A 17,927-nucleotide genomic window follows, 5' to 3' on the forward strand; every position below is an offset into this window, starting at 1 on the left:
TATAGCGCTGGTCAACAAGTTACTGGAGTTCTGTCTGTCACCTGTACCTTAACAAGGGTCACATGCTGACTCTAAACCTGAACACAGTTTTCAACTATCACATTCTGTTAAGTTATGCATCAGTTTGCGTTTATATCATTTTCATCAATAACACTACCGTGAAGCGTTGGTATTTTACTGTTTCTGTAACACAATATTTTAGGACAGCTCATCGATCACATATACCAGTAATTTGAAAGTTTATTCTAAAAAGTGATTGTGCTTCTTTTTCTATCTGTGAATTTTAATATTTTGTTTGTTTTTGTCTAAGATATTATAATTATTATGAACAGACGAGGTTGTGTTAACCATCCTGATAATTTCTGTTATGTATGTGGACAATTTACTGCACAAGATCAGCGAAAGAATCTGTCCAGCAGACTTCAAAGTGCATGCAAGCAATATTTTGGCTGTAAAGTTGGTTACTAAGATAAAGCGTGGGCATCTCATGTGTGCTGCACTATCTGCTGAAAAATTTTGTGAAGGTGATGGACAGAAATGGTGATGCATTTCAGCACCTAAGAAGTACATTTGGTTTCAAGAAAAGAAGCCAAAATCAAAGAAGGTGTTTCGTTGGACTCTAAATCCATGAACTTATCCTTGATGATGCATTTAAACAGAAGCTGAACCCAGCTGAATCAGCAGCATGGGAAGCATTTGTGCTGGTTAGTCATCATTTTCTTAGTAATCACAGATCAGAGAATTTTGCTGAGCTAGTGGAGAGCATGCTGACAGCATATCAGCAAATGGGTGCCAGAATGTCACTTAAAATGTGCTTCTTACATTCTCACCTCAACTTCTTCCCACCCAATCTTGGTGATGTCAACCATGAGCATGGGGAAAGATTTCTTCAAGATATCAAGGTGATGGAAAGCAGCTATCAGGGAAAGTTCAATCCAGTATGATGGGAGACTATTGTTGGTTCTTGCAAAGAGAGACAAATGTACAGTACAAGTGTAAAAGCAAGTGTCTCAAACATTTTTGAACATGCTTACATCACTTGTGTGAGTTGAGATGCTTAAATATATGCTGTAATATGTCTCCTTATTGTCTTTGTGTTTGTTTCCAGAGTAAACTCCTTAACACAAGATTGATGTGACACAATTCATAATTGCAATATTGTGCCAATATGGCAAACTATCTAAAAAAAATCAGTAACATGTATCTCAGAAACCTGACGAGCTAGCTGAATTTCAATTACAGATCTGAAAACAGCGTAATTAAATTAAGAATGCTTCTTAAGTTCTCAGTAGCAAAGAAAAACTTTTTTTGTTGATCAGTGTAATAGTGCAATTGCACTTCTTAACTGAGTACATCTACAAAGCAGCAACTGGACTTCTGTACATACATTCAGAAAGCACTATTGTCTTGACCAAGCACCTTCAGTAAACAAGTAGTGCTGAAGAATCTAAGCATTTAGTCCCTCATTCTATAATAGGTTGCCTAAAGTTAAGTGCCATTTACACACTTAAATTTATAAAATACTGCCATCCACAAACAAGAGTATAATTCTGAACATAAAATGGCACTAAGCGTGTAGCTGACATTTATGATCTTAGCACACAAATAATTGTGTAAAAGGGAGGGGGCGATCACCTGGAAAAGGGCTCTTAGTTTACAGAAAAGCATAGTTTAAAAAGTGTGTAAATGTTATATTTAGGTGCTCGTATTTACACCCCTAAGACTAGCTAGTTAGCTGCTTTATCCATTAAATATTGAGAATTGAAATATTAAAAATTGAAAATCATTCAAAATACAGCAGTACGTCTGATATTTGGTCTGAAAAAAACTAAACATATTACTCCATATTACAAAAAATTACATTGGCTACCAGTTCAGGCCAGAATTATATTTAAATTTGTACGTTTTGTTGGTAGGTTTGGCAACCACTTATCTCTTGAGACATTTTGCTTTTCAGTGAAATCTCAACCTACGCAAGGAAACTTTTCATTTCCAACGTTGAAAGGATGTACAGTGGTACCTCGGTTTACGAGTGCACCGGTTTGCGAGTGTTTTGCAAGATGAGCAAAACATTCGCAAAATCGGCACCTTGGAAACCGAGCTTGCCTCGATGTACGAGCGCCTCCCCCCACAATCTGGCACCCCCCTGCTCGCGTCGCCCCACCCCCACCCCGCCGTGATCCAACATCCCCCCCCCGCACCCATCCATCCAAATACATTGCTTACCCCCCCCATCTGGCATCTGGCACCAATGCACAGGACATGCCGGTGCCCAAAAATCTGTCGTCCTTTTTGCTGGGCCTTGAGCATCTGCACATGCTCAAGGCCTTCAAGTTCCCGTTTCTCCGAGATTCTCAGAATCAAGTGAGTTTCCCTTACTTTCTATGGGGAAACTCGCTTTGATATACGAGTAATTTGGTTTACGAGCATGCTTCTGGAATGAATTATGCTCCTAAACCAAGGTTCCACTGTACTTTCAAAAGATTTCTGCATAAAACTTTATTCTATCAGGCTGGTGTTTGGAGCAAAACCATAAGTGATTTACTCCTGAACTCATTTTCTTATCAAGTATTTAGAAAATCTTTGAGGACTTATCTATTCCATATATTTGTTCAAGAAATTTCAGTCATGTATTGGATTTGTTCATGTATGTACATCTCTGCATTTGGCAGATTCTCTTGATGTAAACCGCTCTGAACTGTAAGGTACTGCAGGTTATAAATAAATTCATTTCTTAGAGTGATTGCGTTATTATGAACTGTTATTCTAATTAAAAGTTTACATAGTATTTTCTTAAAGAATATTTGTACTTATAAGAAATATTTTGTATTTCCCTATCATCTTGTATTTCACTGATTGTCCAGTCTTCTTTGATGTAAACCACCTAGAAATTAGTTGGTTATGGCGGTATAGAAGAATAAAGTTATGTTATGTTATGTTATTATTACTTGGGAGAAGAGCCAAGCTTATGCTTGCTTCCTGAAGTAGAAAAGTCATACATTAAGCAAAGACTTTTTCTAGATTGTGGAGGCTACTCCAGAGAAGGCTCATTGCCAGAAGACTTTAGCAATCTTCTGAGGGATATAGAGGGAGATACTATTCAAGTTTTGTCTATATTTATCCAGATATTTAGCTTCATTGCTACCGGGACCCAATTAATTTTACCTGGAGAACAGTGGGTAGCATATAAACAAATATTTGAGAGTGATTATTACATGACGCATGCTTAAAGGACAGTCAGAAAAAAGAAACAAATCTCAAAAAGCATTTACCTTTGTTGTGGAACTATCACTAGTAAAAAGGCGAGAACTTCTTCGAGGCAATGCATTAGGTGGAGCAGCAATAGTTGGGCTCAGAACCTGAGGTGTTGTACTGCAAGAAGAATAATCAGTTAGAAACCTGACTAGCTCAAGAGAACCAGATTGACATGTAAAATGAACACCACTAGCAGGAAGAATGTACCTAGGGCTGCACTTAGGATTATCAACTGGTGAAAAAGGTTCAGACGAGCACAGGTTTTAAGCCCTTTCAACTAAGTTACACCACAGTTTGGAAAGGCACTGCAGTTTCAAGTAGATAGCAAAGAGGCTTCACATTCTTGCTAAAGTAAAAAGTATTTCTTTGAAACAGATAAAGATAAAAATGCTATTCCTTGAAAGGCTGATTTACATTTATATTTATTGTGGGGACTCATCTGATATACTAAATACTGGCTTTGTAGCAAATGATTATTCTGCTGTACATGAACCTAAATCAGAATTGGACTGCCATCCCTCCCCTACTCTGAGCCCAGGACCTGATTGCTTCTAATCACATGACCAGGTGTTTAAAAGTTATTTGCTGCCTCTGATATTTGTTTCTTGTGGGGAGCAGCTTTACTTTTATCTACACTTTATCCTTGATGCCTTCCCCTAATATAATTGCGCCTTTTGTGTGAGACCCCACAGCCCATTGCAGCCTCAGCAATGCTTCGTGAGTCTAGCCCTAGGAAAATTTACCACCAAGCAGGTCTTACAGAGAAGGTCTTGCTTGCATATTCCTCCCAGTGTTTCCCTCTCCTCTCTTCCACTTCTATGGCTCCTGTACACCTCTTCCTCCTGATACTGACTCTTCCCAATCTCACCCTTCACCAAAAACCACTGAATCTCCCACTACCAATTTTTTAATTCATCACCTTACCATCCCCTCTTATCCACTACTCTCGTCTCAGTCCTAATGCTTCAACATTTTCATTGAGCCATCCCTGCTCTTGCTATGTGCTCCTTCTCTTGCTCTCTGCTGAAGACATCAATCCCAATCCTGGTCCTCCCAATCACCTCTCACCCTACTCATGCAGATAACATCGCAATGTCACCAATCTACAGTATTTCTGTTGCCCGCCTCCCTCCTTGCCCTTTTCATGTGCCCTATGAAAAGCCCGATGCATCTCCAACAAGCTCTTTACCTCTCAATCCCTCCACCTGCTTATACTAATCGAGAGTCTCAGCTGCCTCACTATGTTATGGAGGATACTTTTTTCTCCCATATGCCTCACTCAGCTGGTCACAGAGGTAGTGTTGGGCTGTTACTTTCACCCTCTTGTAGATTTAATCCCTTCTTCCACCTCAAATCGCACTGCTTTTCTTACTTCAAAGTTCATTCCATCCAACTATTTGCCTCTCTACCCCTCCGTGTTGTGGTCATTTACTGACCTCCTAATAGCCCCTTTCATCCTATCTCATTAACTGACTCCTGGCTCTCCTTTCTTGAACCTTCCTCTTCTTCCCTCTCCATCATTCTTGTGATTTTAAACATTCAGCTGATGACCCCTCCAACTCCTATGCTTTTAGCCTAACGTCCTCCACCACTATTCACCCCCTCCTCTCTTCCACTATACTACATCAGTCTGTAAATGAAGCTCTCTTCATTGTTTTAACCCTTTAATTGGCTGATAGTGAACAGCTGCTTTATGTAACTTGATGTTGAAGAAGAGCAACAGTGTCAGTTAACAGGCATTTGGAGATGCAGATCTCCCTTAAGAGTCGCTGTCGCTAGCTGGACTATCATCCCTAGCCATCCTTGACCCACTCCAATCAGACTATCGCCCCCTGCACTCTACTGAAACTGCCCTTGCCAAAGTCTTTAATTAATTCTTCCTAGCCAGATCCAAAGGCCACTGTTCTATCTGCTGCTTTTGACACTGTAGACTCTTTGTCCTCACTTTCCTTCTCTTTGTCCTCACTTGGATTCCAGGGCCCCATTCTCTCCTGGTTTCTCTTCCTATCTCTCATATAGCACCTTTAGTGGATGCAGTGGTGGATCCTCCTCCACAGCTCTCTCACTATTGATCAGAGTACCCCAGGGACCTCTTCTTTTCTCCATCTATACTCATTTCCTTTGATCTCCTCCCATGGTTTTCAATATCACTTCTGTGCTGATGGACTCCCAGATCTACACCTGAAATCTCTACAGGAATCCAAGCCTAAGTCTCAGTTTGCTTGTCCAATATTGCTACCTGGATGTCTTGCAGTCACTTAAAACTAAACATGGCCACGGCCGACTACTTATCCTTCTGCCCAAACCTACATCTTCTCTTCCCCCACTCTCTATTTCAGTGGATAACATTCTCATCCTCCCTGTCTCGTCAGCTTGCAACTTTGGTGTCATTTTTGATTCTTCTTCTCTCCTTCTCTATGCAAATCCAACAGACTACCAAAACCTGTCACTTCTTTCTCTATATCACCACCAGCCTTTCCTCTCTGAGCACACTACCAGAATCCTTATCACCTCTTGCCTAGTCTATTGCAACTGCTTCTCACTGACCTCCCACGTAACCATCTCTCTCCCCTTCAATCTGTTCAGAATGCTGCTGCATGACTTATATTCCACCAAAGTCACTATGCTCACATCACCCCTCTCCTCAAGTCATTTCACTCCTCTTATTGACCTCTCTTGTCTCTCCCTACACTCTTCCTCAGATGCTCTGATCAGACAAATCTCTTTGAACTCTTCACTTCTACTGTCAACTCCAGACGGCACCCTTTCTCTCTTGCTGCTTCTTACACCTGCAACAAGCTGCCTGAGTCAATACGTCAAGCCCCTGAACTATTCAAATCCAAAGTAAAAGCCCACCTCTTCGAGAATGTATTTAACTCAAACACCCCCACTCACCTAAGCTCCCTGAGAAACTCCCTAAAACCATTATTTGTCCTGTGTCTTAAGGAGAAATTAGGTTCTTACCTGCTAATTTTCTTTCTTCTAGACCAGGGGTGTCAAAGTCTCTCCTCGAGGGTCAACAGTCTAGTCAGGTTTTCAGTGCCTTTTCCCCCAATGAAAATGCATGAGATCTATTAGCATACAAATAGATACTCATATATATTCATTGGGGAAATCCTGAAAACCCAACTGGATTGTGGGCCTCTAGGAGGGACTTGACACCCCTGTTCTAGACTCTCCAGACCGGTACCACTTCACTGATGGGTAATAGCTCACCATGACCAGTAGGTGGAGACAGAGACAAAACTTTGGCTGTATACTAATATCTGTGCTTCCCTCTAGTCTAACCAGTCTGCCGAATAGCCAAGCAGAACTAAGAAGTGCCGCTGGGGGGGGGGGGGGAGGGGGGTTTATATTACTTAAAATGTCAATTGTGCTGGGCATCCATCGAGGGGTCCTTTTACTTTGTCTCATTGTTTGCCATGCTCTTTCGCTTGTTGAGTTACTTGGCTGTTTTACTATGCTTTATCTGCTTCCTCTTTTTTGATTGTATGTTCCCTTTGCAATTGCTATAAATATATAAAAAAAAAGAACTAAGAAGTGCCAGTTATAACAGTAACAACACTCCTAACAGGAGTAACAACTAACAGAGCATACTGTTGGAAATTGCATAGAAGAAGCCCCATCAGCAAAAATGTCCCCACAGCCCACCAGCTGAGCCAAAGCTGCTGTTCTTTTGATCTCCCCGACCCTTAAAAATACTAGAACCTGCAGAAAAAAAATTATTCACCGCAAATCCAGTAAGAACAACAGACAAACAGGGTGGGGACTGTACCAGTCTAGAGTTTAAAAGAAAGAAAATTAGCAGGTAAGAACTAATTTTCCTTCTTTAGCATCTCTCTAGACCGGTTACAGTTTCACTGATGGGATGTACCAAAGCAATACCCATCATGGGTGAAACCCCAGAGAGCCACCACCAGAATATGCTCACTGAACACTGTGTCCTGATGCGCTTGGCCGTCTACATGGTAGAGTCACAAAAATGAATGCAGAGAAGACCAAACCGCGACCTTACAGATAACCACCCCTGAAGCACAGAGATGACTCAGCCCTAGAAGCTGTTGACCCTGAATGGAATGAGCCTTGAGAAAATCCTGAACAGCCTTCTTCTGAAGAAGATAGGTGGAAGCGATAGTCTCTTTGATCCAGCGCGCATTGGTAGCCTTGGAAGCACTGCCTCCCCTTACCTGTTAACTTTTCAGTCTATTTGCAGCTCCTCCTCCAGTTATTGAGGACTAATTATACTCAGTGATTATTATTTCTTGCCACAAATTTCTGTTTGCATGTATTTTTTCTTATTTGACTGATAAATGCCCCAGGGCTCCGTGCTTGGGCCGATCCTATTTAATATTTATATCAATGGACCTGGAAGACGGAATATCCAGTGAGATCATTAAGTTTTGCAGACGACACAAAGCTATGCCGGGCAATCAGATCGCAGGAGGATAGCGAGGAACTCCAGAGCGACTTGTATCAGTTAGAGAAATGGGCAGATCAATGGCAGATGAAGTTCAACGTGGAGAAATGCAAAGTAATGCATTTAGGTAGTAAGAATAAGGAATACGAGTATAGAATGTCAGGCGCAACTCTGGGTAAGAGCGAACAAGAAAAGGACCTGGGTGTACTGATAGATAGGGACCCTGAAGCCGTCGGCACAATGCGCGGCAGCGGCAAAGAAAGCAAACAGAATGTTAGGCATGATAAAGAAAGGAATCACGAGTAGATCGGAGAAAGTCATAATACCGCTTTATAGAGCAATGGTCAGACCACACTTGAATACTGTGTCCAACATTGGTCTCCCAACCTAAGAAGGATATAAAACTGTTAGAGAGGGTGCAGAGACGACAACGAAGTTAATAAGAGGTATGGAGAACTTGGAATATGAGGAAACGACTCAAGAAACTAGGACTGTTCTCCCTTGAGAAGAGAAGGCTGCGAGGGGACATGATCGAGACGTTCAAAATGCTGAAAGGCATCGATAAAAATAGAGCAGGAAAAATAGATTATTTACATTGTCCAACACGACACCGGACAAGAGGACATGGTTTGAAGCTAAGGGGGGACAAGTCCAGGACAAATGTCAGGAAGTTCTGTTTTACGCAGCGAGTGGTAGACGCCTGGAATGCTCTCCCAAGGAGGTTATCAAGGAATCCACTGTGCTGGGATTCAAAGGCAAATTAGATGCACATCTCCTTATGAGAGGCATAGAGGGATATGGGTGACTAAACTACCATCAGGTGATACCTGACTGGGCCTCCGCGTGTGCGGATCGCCGGACTTGATGGACCATGGGTCTGATCCGGAGATGGCAGTTCTTATGTTCTTATGTTTAAAATTTAAATATCCAATTTGCGCAACTGCCTCTGTTTTGAAGAGCCCGCCCGGCTACCCAAAACCTGGAGGACCTCAGATTGGTTGACATGAAAAGGCGAGACCACCCTTGGCAAAAAGGAAGGAACAGGCCGTAGCACCACCTGTTTCCTAGAAAACTCCAGAAAGGGAGGACTACAAAAGAAAGCCTGCAGTTCAGAAACGCGTCTCGCAGAAGTAAAGGCAACTAGGAAGACCACCTTGAGAGTAAAGTCTTTCAACGAGCAGGAACCAAGGGGCTCAAAGGGAGGGTGCACTAGCATGGCCAGGACCAGATTGAGATCCCAGGCCAGAACCGAAGGCCATACTGGAGGCCAAAGCAATTTAGTTGACCTCAAAAAGCGAACGTCTGAAAAAGAAGTTAAAACGCTTACCCTGCAGTAAACCATGAAACGCTGACAAAGCTGCAAGCTGAACCCAGAGAGAACACCAGGGCGGGCCCCTATCCAGGCCATCCTGCAAGACCTCGAAGATGCGAGGCAAAGAGGTGTGAAGGAAACCACTCCCATGGCACAGCACAGCACACCACTCTTCAAAAATATACCAAACCCGCAATAAGTCTAAGAAGTGGAAAGCCTCTGGGACCCCAAGAGAGTGGAGATCACTTTATTTGAATAACCTTTCTATCTAGGCGTTACCTCTCAAAAGTCAAGCTGTAAGACAAAAGGGACCCGGATCAAACACTGGAATGGGGCCCTGTATCAGAAGGTCAAGCGACAGGGGCAGCAGAAGAGGATCTGCCACGAGAAGATGAACCAGATCCACATACCACATGCGCCTGGGTCAGTCTGTAGCCACCAGGCTCATGCGGCCAGGGTGCCAAGCAATGCGAAGAAAATCTGCCCTCCATTGGCCATGGAGGAAACACGTAAAGGAGACCTGCCATCGGCCAAGGCTGTATCAGAGCATCCCGCCCCTCGGCCTGAACATCCCTGCACCGACTGAAGAACCATGGCACTTTGGCATGACATTCATGGCCATCAGGTCCATGATTGGTGGCCCCCAAGACTGATCAATCAACTTGAAGGCTGCGAGACAAGAGATGAATCTCTGCCACACCATGAGCAGAACAGCCTCCTGCGCTATCAGACAATTCCTTCTCCCCCCTGATGATTTGACAAAAGCCACTGCCGTGGCATTGTCTGAAACAACCAGAACAGACTTGCCTATCAACAACTGGAATGCTATCAATGTCAGCCAGATGGCTCTGGTCTCCACAACATTGATCGTTCAAGATGCCTCCTCTGGAGACCAGTTGCCCTGAGCCAAGCAACAGAGACACTGAGTTCCCCAACCAAGGAGACTAGAGTCCGTGAGAAGTACTGTCCACTGGGGCTAATCCAGACTCACTTCCTGCACCAGATTGGAAGACTGTAGCCACTAAAGGAGACTGCAATGAACTAACCCCTAAGAGGAATGGGAGAGTCCAAATCATGTACCTGGAGTAACCACTGCTGAAGAAGAGCATTGCTGAAGTGGGCGCATTGAGAGCCCAAGCTCACTGGACCATGTCCAGGAAAGCCGCCCATCGACCTCAAGACCTGGAGAAAAACATGCACCCGAGAACATAGGGAACCAATCAGAAGACGAATCTGTGACTGCAACTTGACCACTCGGGCCTCTGGCAGGAAGATCTTTCCCAAACTGATGTCGTAAAGAACCCCAAGGTACTCCAGGCACTGAGACGGAACCAACTGGCTCTTGAACAAGTTGATTACCTATCCAAGTGACTGCAGGAACTCCATAACCCGTGTCATAACTCGGGAAATCTCTTGAAAAGACTTTGCTCAGATCAACCAGTCGTCCAGATAGGAGTGACCATAATGCCCTCCTTGCGCAAAGCAGCCACAATGACCACTATAATCTTGGTGAACGTCCATGGAGCATGGCCAAACCAAAGGAAGTGCACAAAGCTGACAGGGCCGTCCAAAGATCACAAAGCGAAAGAACCGTTGATGGGAGGCATGAATCGGAACATGCAAGTAGACCTCCGTCAGATCGAGAGGGGTCAGAAATTTCCCCGGCTGAACCACCAGAATGACAGATCTCAGGGTCTCCATGCGAAAAGATGGAACTCGCAAAGCCCTGTTGATCCCCTTCAGATTCAAAATGGGCCGAAAAGTCCCCTCTTTCTTGGGCACCACGAAGTAAATCGAATACCAGCTGATGTCACACTCCTGAGGAGGCAAGGCCCATGTCCCATGGGCACAGCCGGAGGCACTGCTTTGAGATTTAGCAATCTTTGAAAGACTGGCGAAAGGTCTGCTTCTTCCATGCCGTCTGACAAGGAGAAGGGAGAAGTGATCTGGCAAGGAGCGGGAAAACTCCAGAGCTTAACCATCCCAAGTCATCTCCAAGACCCACTGATCCATGTGATCTCGGCCCACCCCTAGTAAAAGTCTTGCAACCGATTTCCCACCAGAACCAAGGGAGGCGCCGGCAAGGAGTCATTGGGCAGGATGGGCGGCGGGGGAAACTGGCGGAGGAACCACATCCCCCCCCCCCCAAAAGGACTGCATACACTGAAAGAAACAGCCCCGGGAGACCCAGAGGCAGGAAATGAAGCAGCCCCTCAAATAGGGCGATATCTGTGGAAATCACGCAAATGCACCAAGCAATGACACCCCGCGCAGGCGGGCGGGAACAGCCCTTCAGGAAGACAGGACACCTTGTCCATTAAAGTCTGAACCAACTTGGTCCATATCTTGCCAAACAAAAAGATCCCGAAAGTGAAATTTCGTCAGCTTAGCCTTAGATGCGCTCACTGACCAAACCCAGAGCCACAAGGTACTGGCCACCCCAGTGGCCACCCCATGAGCCATGGACTAGAGCAGGGGTGTCAAGTCCCTCCTCGAGGGCTGCAATCCAGTCGGGTTTTCAGGATTTATTTGCATGCACTGCTTAATCGTATGCTAATAAATCTCATGCATAGTCATTGGGGAAATCCTGAAAACCTGGCTGGATTGCGGCCTCGAGGACCGACTTTGACACTGTGGAATAGAGAATGACACGGGGGGAAATAATTTGTTCCATCTCCGCCCCGTCCCGTCCCCTCAAACTATCTGCTCCCATCCACGCAAACCTCAAATAGTTTTATACTAGTGGTCTAAACTCGTGAGCAGCTGGTTTTGAAAGTCAACTAGGGGGCCTTAAAGAATTTCATTGACCCCCTGCTTGACGTCTGGAAAGTGCTCCCAGAGGTTGGAAGGAAAAGTTCGGAAGACTTCTGATGAGATTTCAACATTGCTTAAAAAGGTAGACACTAACTAAATCACTAGAGGATATAAAAACTGAAAACGAATCAAGATTTGGGGTTCTTAACCAAGAAATAACTGCTCTAAAAAGTTGTCAATGAAAGTTTAATTAAGTACAATTGTTAATCCACAGGAAAATAGAACAACTAGAAAATCATAATAAGACGATTAAATTTGAGATTCTTAAATTTCCCAAAAGTATTAGACATTTCCTTTTGAAATGTTTAGGAACCATCTTAAGCAAATACTGGGCTTCACTCCATTCCTCCTTTAAATAAAATCTATTACTTGCCTGGTCCTAAAAAATAGATAGGGAGTGAAACACCAGGATCTATTCAACGAATTATGGAACAACCGCTTGATTTGGGAAATCTTCGGAAATTCTAAAAACAACTACACCGAAAATTGATGAGAGATCTACTTTGCTTGCTTCATTTGTATTTCAGCAGGATCTTAATGCTGTAATGAAGTTATATTTCCGCAATGCTCAGACTCCTTTCATGAGTCAGCGTATTTGGGTTTATCCTGATGTCAATAAAGAGACACAGAAAGGAGGAAATTATTTCTACTTATGAGGCAAGAGACGAAGGACATGGGGGCTATTTTTTCAATTGGCATATCCATGTAAATGCCTCATTAAATATTTGGGGATGAAATATACTTTCTTTGTTCCAGAACACCTCAGGAGCTTCCAAGGAATAAGTGGATTCTATTGTGTATGAGAGGAGCTGTTCACATTAAAGCCAATTCTTTGACCCCTCCCTCCTATGGTTCTTGTATTGGGGTCTAAGAAGAATTTAATTTGTTTCACCTTAAAAATTATATGCTTGTAAGATTTATTTATTCATGTTACCTGCACAAGTGTATTGCTTGCTATGATTGTCAAATAAATAAATATTAGGATATTTGGGATATTATGCTTGCATAGTGGAAAGTCCTGGAGGAACCCTTTCGTTTTGCTCTCTATGGCTTGCCTGTATCCCATCCCAGAGGGATACCTTGAAGTCGCCAGTGGTGAACACGGTGGTCTTGGCCATCGCGAAGCAGCGTGTGATGCCCGTTGAGGTCGGCTCAGCCTTGAGGGACTCTTGAGGAGCAAAGGTTAGAGTCCCCTCCTTAAGCAGGATTTTGATGTCACTACCCTTGCAGTCTAGGCGGCAATGTATGGCAGTCTGTTAGCTTGGACTTGTTTTCGGTGGGCCGATCTTGTCCTTGACTGTGAGTCTGATGACTGGTCCTTGGTGGAACAGGAAGTAGCCAAAACTGAGATGGGTGCTTCTTATCTTTCTGATGCTATGTATGATCTGTTACGGGAGAAGGCCAAGTCCATGGTAGAGAATGACAAGGTGACAGTAATCCACGGCTAGCCGCAGGTAACCCGCCAAAATGGGTAGAAAAAGAAACTGGTCACCACGGGTACGGGGACAAGGCCATTCATTGCCCTATGGAGCGGTGAATGGCCATGTCTCTGCACTAAAGTATCGCTTCCCAGCCCTCCTCTTAAGAACATAAGCAATGCCTCCACTGAGTCAGACCTGAGGTCCATCGTGCCCAGCAGTCCGCTCACGCGGCGGCCCAACAGGTCCAGGACCTGCGCAGTAGCCCCCTATCTATACCCCTCTATCCCTTTCTTCAGCAGATAGGAAATTGTCCAATCCTTTCTTGAACTCCAGTACCGTACTCTGTCCTATTACGTCCTCTGGAAGCGCATTCCAGGTGTCCACCACCCGCTTAGTAAAGAAAAACTTCCTAGCATTTGTTTTGAATCTATCCCCCTTCCAATTTTTCCGAATGCCCTCTTGTTCTTATATGTTTGAAAATTTGAAGAATTCTGTCTCTCTCTACGCCCTTCATGATCTTGTAGGTCTCTATCATGTCTCCTCTGAGTCTCTGCTTTTCCAGGGAGAAGAGCTCCAGCCTCTCCAATCTTTCAGTGTATGAAAGGTTTTCCTTGCCCTTAATCATTCGTGTCGCTCTCCTCTGGACCTTCTCAGTATTGCCATATCCTTCTTAAGGTACGGTGACCAATTACTGAACATGTACTCCAGGTGGCAATACAACGGCAGGATGACTTCTTTTGTTCTGGTCGTAATACCATTTTTAATAATACCCAACATTCTGTTTGCCTTCTTCACGGCTGCTGCGCATTGCGCCGTTGGCTTCATTGTTGTATCCACCAGTACACCCAAATCTCTTTCAAGGTTACTTCCCTCTAATACTAATCCCCCATTTGGTAGCTGAACATCGGGTTTTTTTCTCCCTATATGCATGACCTTGCATTTCCCTACATTGAATTTCATCTGCCATTTATTCGCCCACGTCCTCCAGTTTGTTTAGGTCCCCTTTGTAGGTCCTCACACTCTTCCGTTGTTCTAACCCTTCTACAGAGTTTAGTGTCATCCGCAAATTTTATAACTTCACATTTCGTCCCCGTTTCCAGGTCATTAATAAATACATTGAACAGCAGCGGTCCAAGTACAGACCCCTGCGGAACTCCGCTTGTGACTTTCCTCCAGCCCGAGTAGTGACCCTTCACTCCAACCCTCTGTCTCCTGCCTGCCAACCAGTGTTTGACCCATCTGTGTACGTCCCCTTCCACCCCATGGTTCCACATCTTCCTAAGTAGCCGCTCATGGGGTACCTTGTCAAAGGCCTTTTGGAAGTCAAGGTAAATGATGTCTACAGGTTCCCCTTTGTCCAACTGGCTGTTTACCCCCTCAAAGAAGTGCAGTAAGTTTGTTTGGCACGATCTTCCCTTGCAGAAGCCATGTTGGCTCGCTTTCATCAGCCCATTTTTTTCGATGTGTTCACAGATGCTGTCCTTTATCAGTGCTTCTACCATCTTGCCTGGAACCGATGTCAAACTTACCGGCCTATAGTTTCCCGGGTCTCCACTTGACCCCTTTTTAAAGATAGGTGTAACATTTGCTATCTTCCAGTCCTCCGGAATCTCTCCAGTTTTCAAGGATAGGTTGCAAACTCGTTGGAGTATTCCCGCTATCTCATTTCTTAGTTCTTTTAGTACCCTAGGGTGGATTCCGTCCTGGCCTGGTGATTTGTCGCTTTTCAATCTATCTATCTGTTGGAGGACATCCTCATGGCTCACCTCTATTGCTAGCCAAAATAAGAACTGACTGTACTGAAAACTAGTGCACAGAGAGTGGAAAGGATTTATAAAGAATATGCTCAGAAAAGTGAAACTCTGAAGAGAGAGTGACAACCCTCTCTTGGGGTAAGAGTTTACCGTCCAGTCATTGCATAATTGATTCAAAAAATCACTCTCTGAGAACTAGTAAAGGTAATAAAAGCTAATTTTAAATCTTGAAATTTCTAAACACAGTCCAGATTCAAAAAATTTTTGAGATATGAAATATAATAAATCTCATTGGATTTTTGATGATGCACTTATCTTATAAAGATAAACTTGTTATAGGGGTCTCGGGTCTCAACGTGGCCCCGTTTCGTGGTCTGCTTCAGGAGACCCAAAATCAATCTTTAAACATTATAAGTTGTGATGCATGAGATGATCATTTGCAGAAGGAGTTCAAAATTTATAATACATATCCATGAGAAGATCTACAATACAAAAAATACTATCAAAACATAGCACAGATAATCACATAGGACAGCTGTGCTGTAACAAAGTAACATCTTGTCAGCTACAAGGAGGGAAGCACAAAAATTGTAACATACCATTTGCAGAAATGTTTCTGATGCTCCAAACGACAGAGAACGCTGCCAATCCCGCCAAATTTAACCCGACCCCGAGAGGGGGAGGGAAAAAAACTCCGTGCCGCGGTGCGGTGCGGCGGTATCTTAAGGACCGTGTTCCTTTAGCACCATCTTATATTTTGGACACTGCAAGTATGATAAGGTTCTTGGCTACATTTACCAACATCCCTGACCAAGCCATACTTTTTACCTTGGACATTACAGCTTTGTATACGAATGTGCCCCAACAGGATGCCATAGATATCATTAAAATTGAACTTCAGGCATCAGAGATACCGGACATTAGAATTAATTTCTCATTCAACTAGCATCCATTGCTCTAGGTATGAATTATTTTCAGTTTGGGGACATCTTTTACAAACTGATGGGGGCTAAAATGGCCCCATCCGTAGCCTGTCTCTATGTAGCCACATTCGAACAAAAATTTTTGTATCCATCAGCACATTGGAAACATCTTCTATTTTGGAAATGTTATATCGATGACATCTTAGGAGTGTGGATGGGCACCGTTGAAGAATTGGATCAGTTCCTCGTATGGCTCAATTCTTGTGATGTCAATTTATACTTTTCCATGACTAAAGATTTTCATCAGGTCCCTTTTTTGGACATTAACATATTTTTAATTGAGGGCAGTTTCTTAACCAGTATTTATCGAAAACCCACAGATCGGAACAATCTTTTGCAGTATGACAGCTTTCATCCACGACATTTGAGGAACAATATTCCAACTGGACAGTTTTTAAGGCTCCGGAGACTTTGCACTTCAGTGAGTGAATACATTTCTAAAGCAGAAAACATGAAAGAAAGATTTCGAGAGAAAGGATACCCGGCTACTGTCATTCACAAAGCATACAAAAGGGGACTGTATGCCAAACGTCCATTGTTACTACAAACTCGTTCACAGCCTGAGGAACAACCCTTGGTATGCGTTCTTCCATATTCACATTTAGCGTTTCAAATCAAGCACATCATCAAACGGCACTGGCACATCATGCAATACCATCAAGAGTTTCAGGAGCCTCCCCGTCTTGCATTTTCTAAAAATCAGAATTTAAAGCAGAAATTGGTCCATTCACAATTCAGCAATAAACCAAATGATGCTGTTGGCAGCACGGGGGGTCACAGCCCGTGCGGGCACTGCAAAATGTGCCAGTATAGTGTGACTTTACAACAGATGCACATTAACATCAAAAGGAGATATACCCCTCCGACTACTGACTGTACCTCTAAGCAAGTAGTATACGTCATCCAATGCCCTTGTGGTCTACTATATGTGGGGTGTACAGTTCGCAGTGTCAAGATCAGGATCAGTGAACACATTAGCAGGATAAGATCCAATACACAAGAGGCGCCCTTAGTCTCACATTGGACTCAGTTACATCATGATCCGTCTGATTTGAGATTTTCAGTGATAGATGTTATATCTACTACGAGGGGCGGTGACATGGCTAAGCTCCTCTGGAGAAAAGAGCAAAAGTGGATTTATGATTTGAATACACTTTTCCCAGAAGGGCTGAACAATGAAATTGAATGGGTGGCCTTTCTTTAACTCATTTTTGTGCTTTGTATCTGTTTTATAACTTGTTATATTCAAATCACAGTGGGCTATGTACATAAGCATTTTTTCCGTGTGCCGACGTGATGACGTCATCGCGCCACGGCACGGAGTTTTTTTCCCTCCCCCTCTCGGGTCGGGTTAAATTTGGCGGGATTGGCAGCGTTCTCTGTCGTTTGGAGCATCAGAAACACTTCTGCAAATGGTATGTTACAATTTTTGTGCTTCCCTCCTTATAGCTGACAAGATGTTACTTTGTTACAGCACAGCTGTCCTATGTGATTATCTGTGCTATGTTTTGATAGTATTTTTTGTATTGTAGATCTTCTCATGGATATGCATTATAAATTTTGAACTCCTTCTGCAAATGATCATCTCATGCATCACAACTTATAATGTTTAAAGATTGATTTTGGGTCTCCTGAAGCAGACCACGAAACGGGGCCACATTGAGACCCGAGACCCCTATAACAAGTTATCTTTATAAGATAAGTACATCATCAAAAATCCAATGAGATTTATTATATTTCATATCTCAAAAATTTTTTGAATCTGGACTGTGTTTAGAAATTTCAAGATTTAAAATTAGCTTTTATTACCTTTACTAGTTCTCAGAGAGTGATTTTTTGAATCAATTATGCAATGACTGGACGGTAAACTCTTACCCCAAGAGAGGGTTGTCACTTTCTCTTCAGAGTTTCACTTTTCTGAGCATATTCTTTATAAATCCTTTCCACTCTCTGTGCACTAGTTTTCAGTAC

The 17,927-nt window shown here is 43.4% G+C and overlaps 1 protein-coding gene across 1 annotated transcript in view; it reads right to left on the reverse strand.

The window, feature by feature from the left end:
- CDC27 (cell division cycle 27) overlaps positions 1-17,927 on the reverse strand; it is a 275,220-nt gene that overhangs the window by 127,394 nt on the left and 129,899 nt on the right. Inside the window, 1 exon segment of the mRNA XM_033918006.1 lies at positions 3,267-3,372. Coding sequence (XP_033773897.1) covers positions 3,267-3,372 — 106 coding nt within the window.

Source organism: Geotrypetes seraphini, chromosome 13 (assembly GCF_902459505.1).
Source record: "Geotrypetes seraphini chromosome 13, aGeoSer1.1, whole genome shotgun sequence".
Taxonomy (NCBI): domain Eukaryota; kingdom Metazoa; phylum Chordata; class Amphibia; order Gymnophiona; family Dermophiidae; genus Geotrypetes; species Geotrypetes seraphini.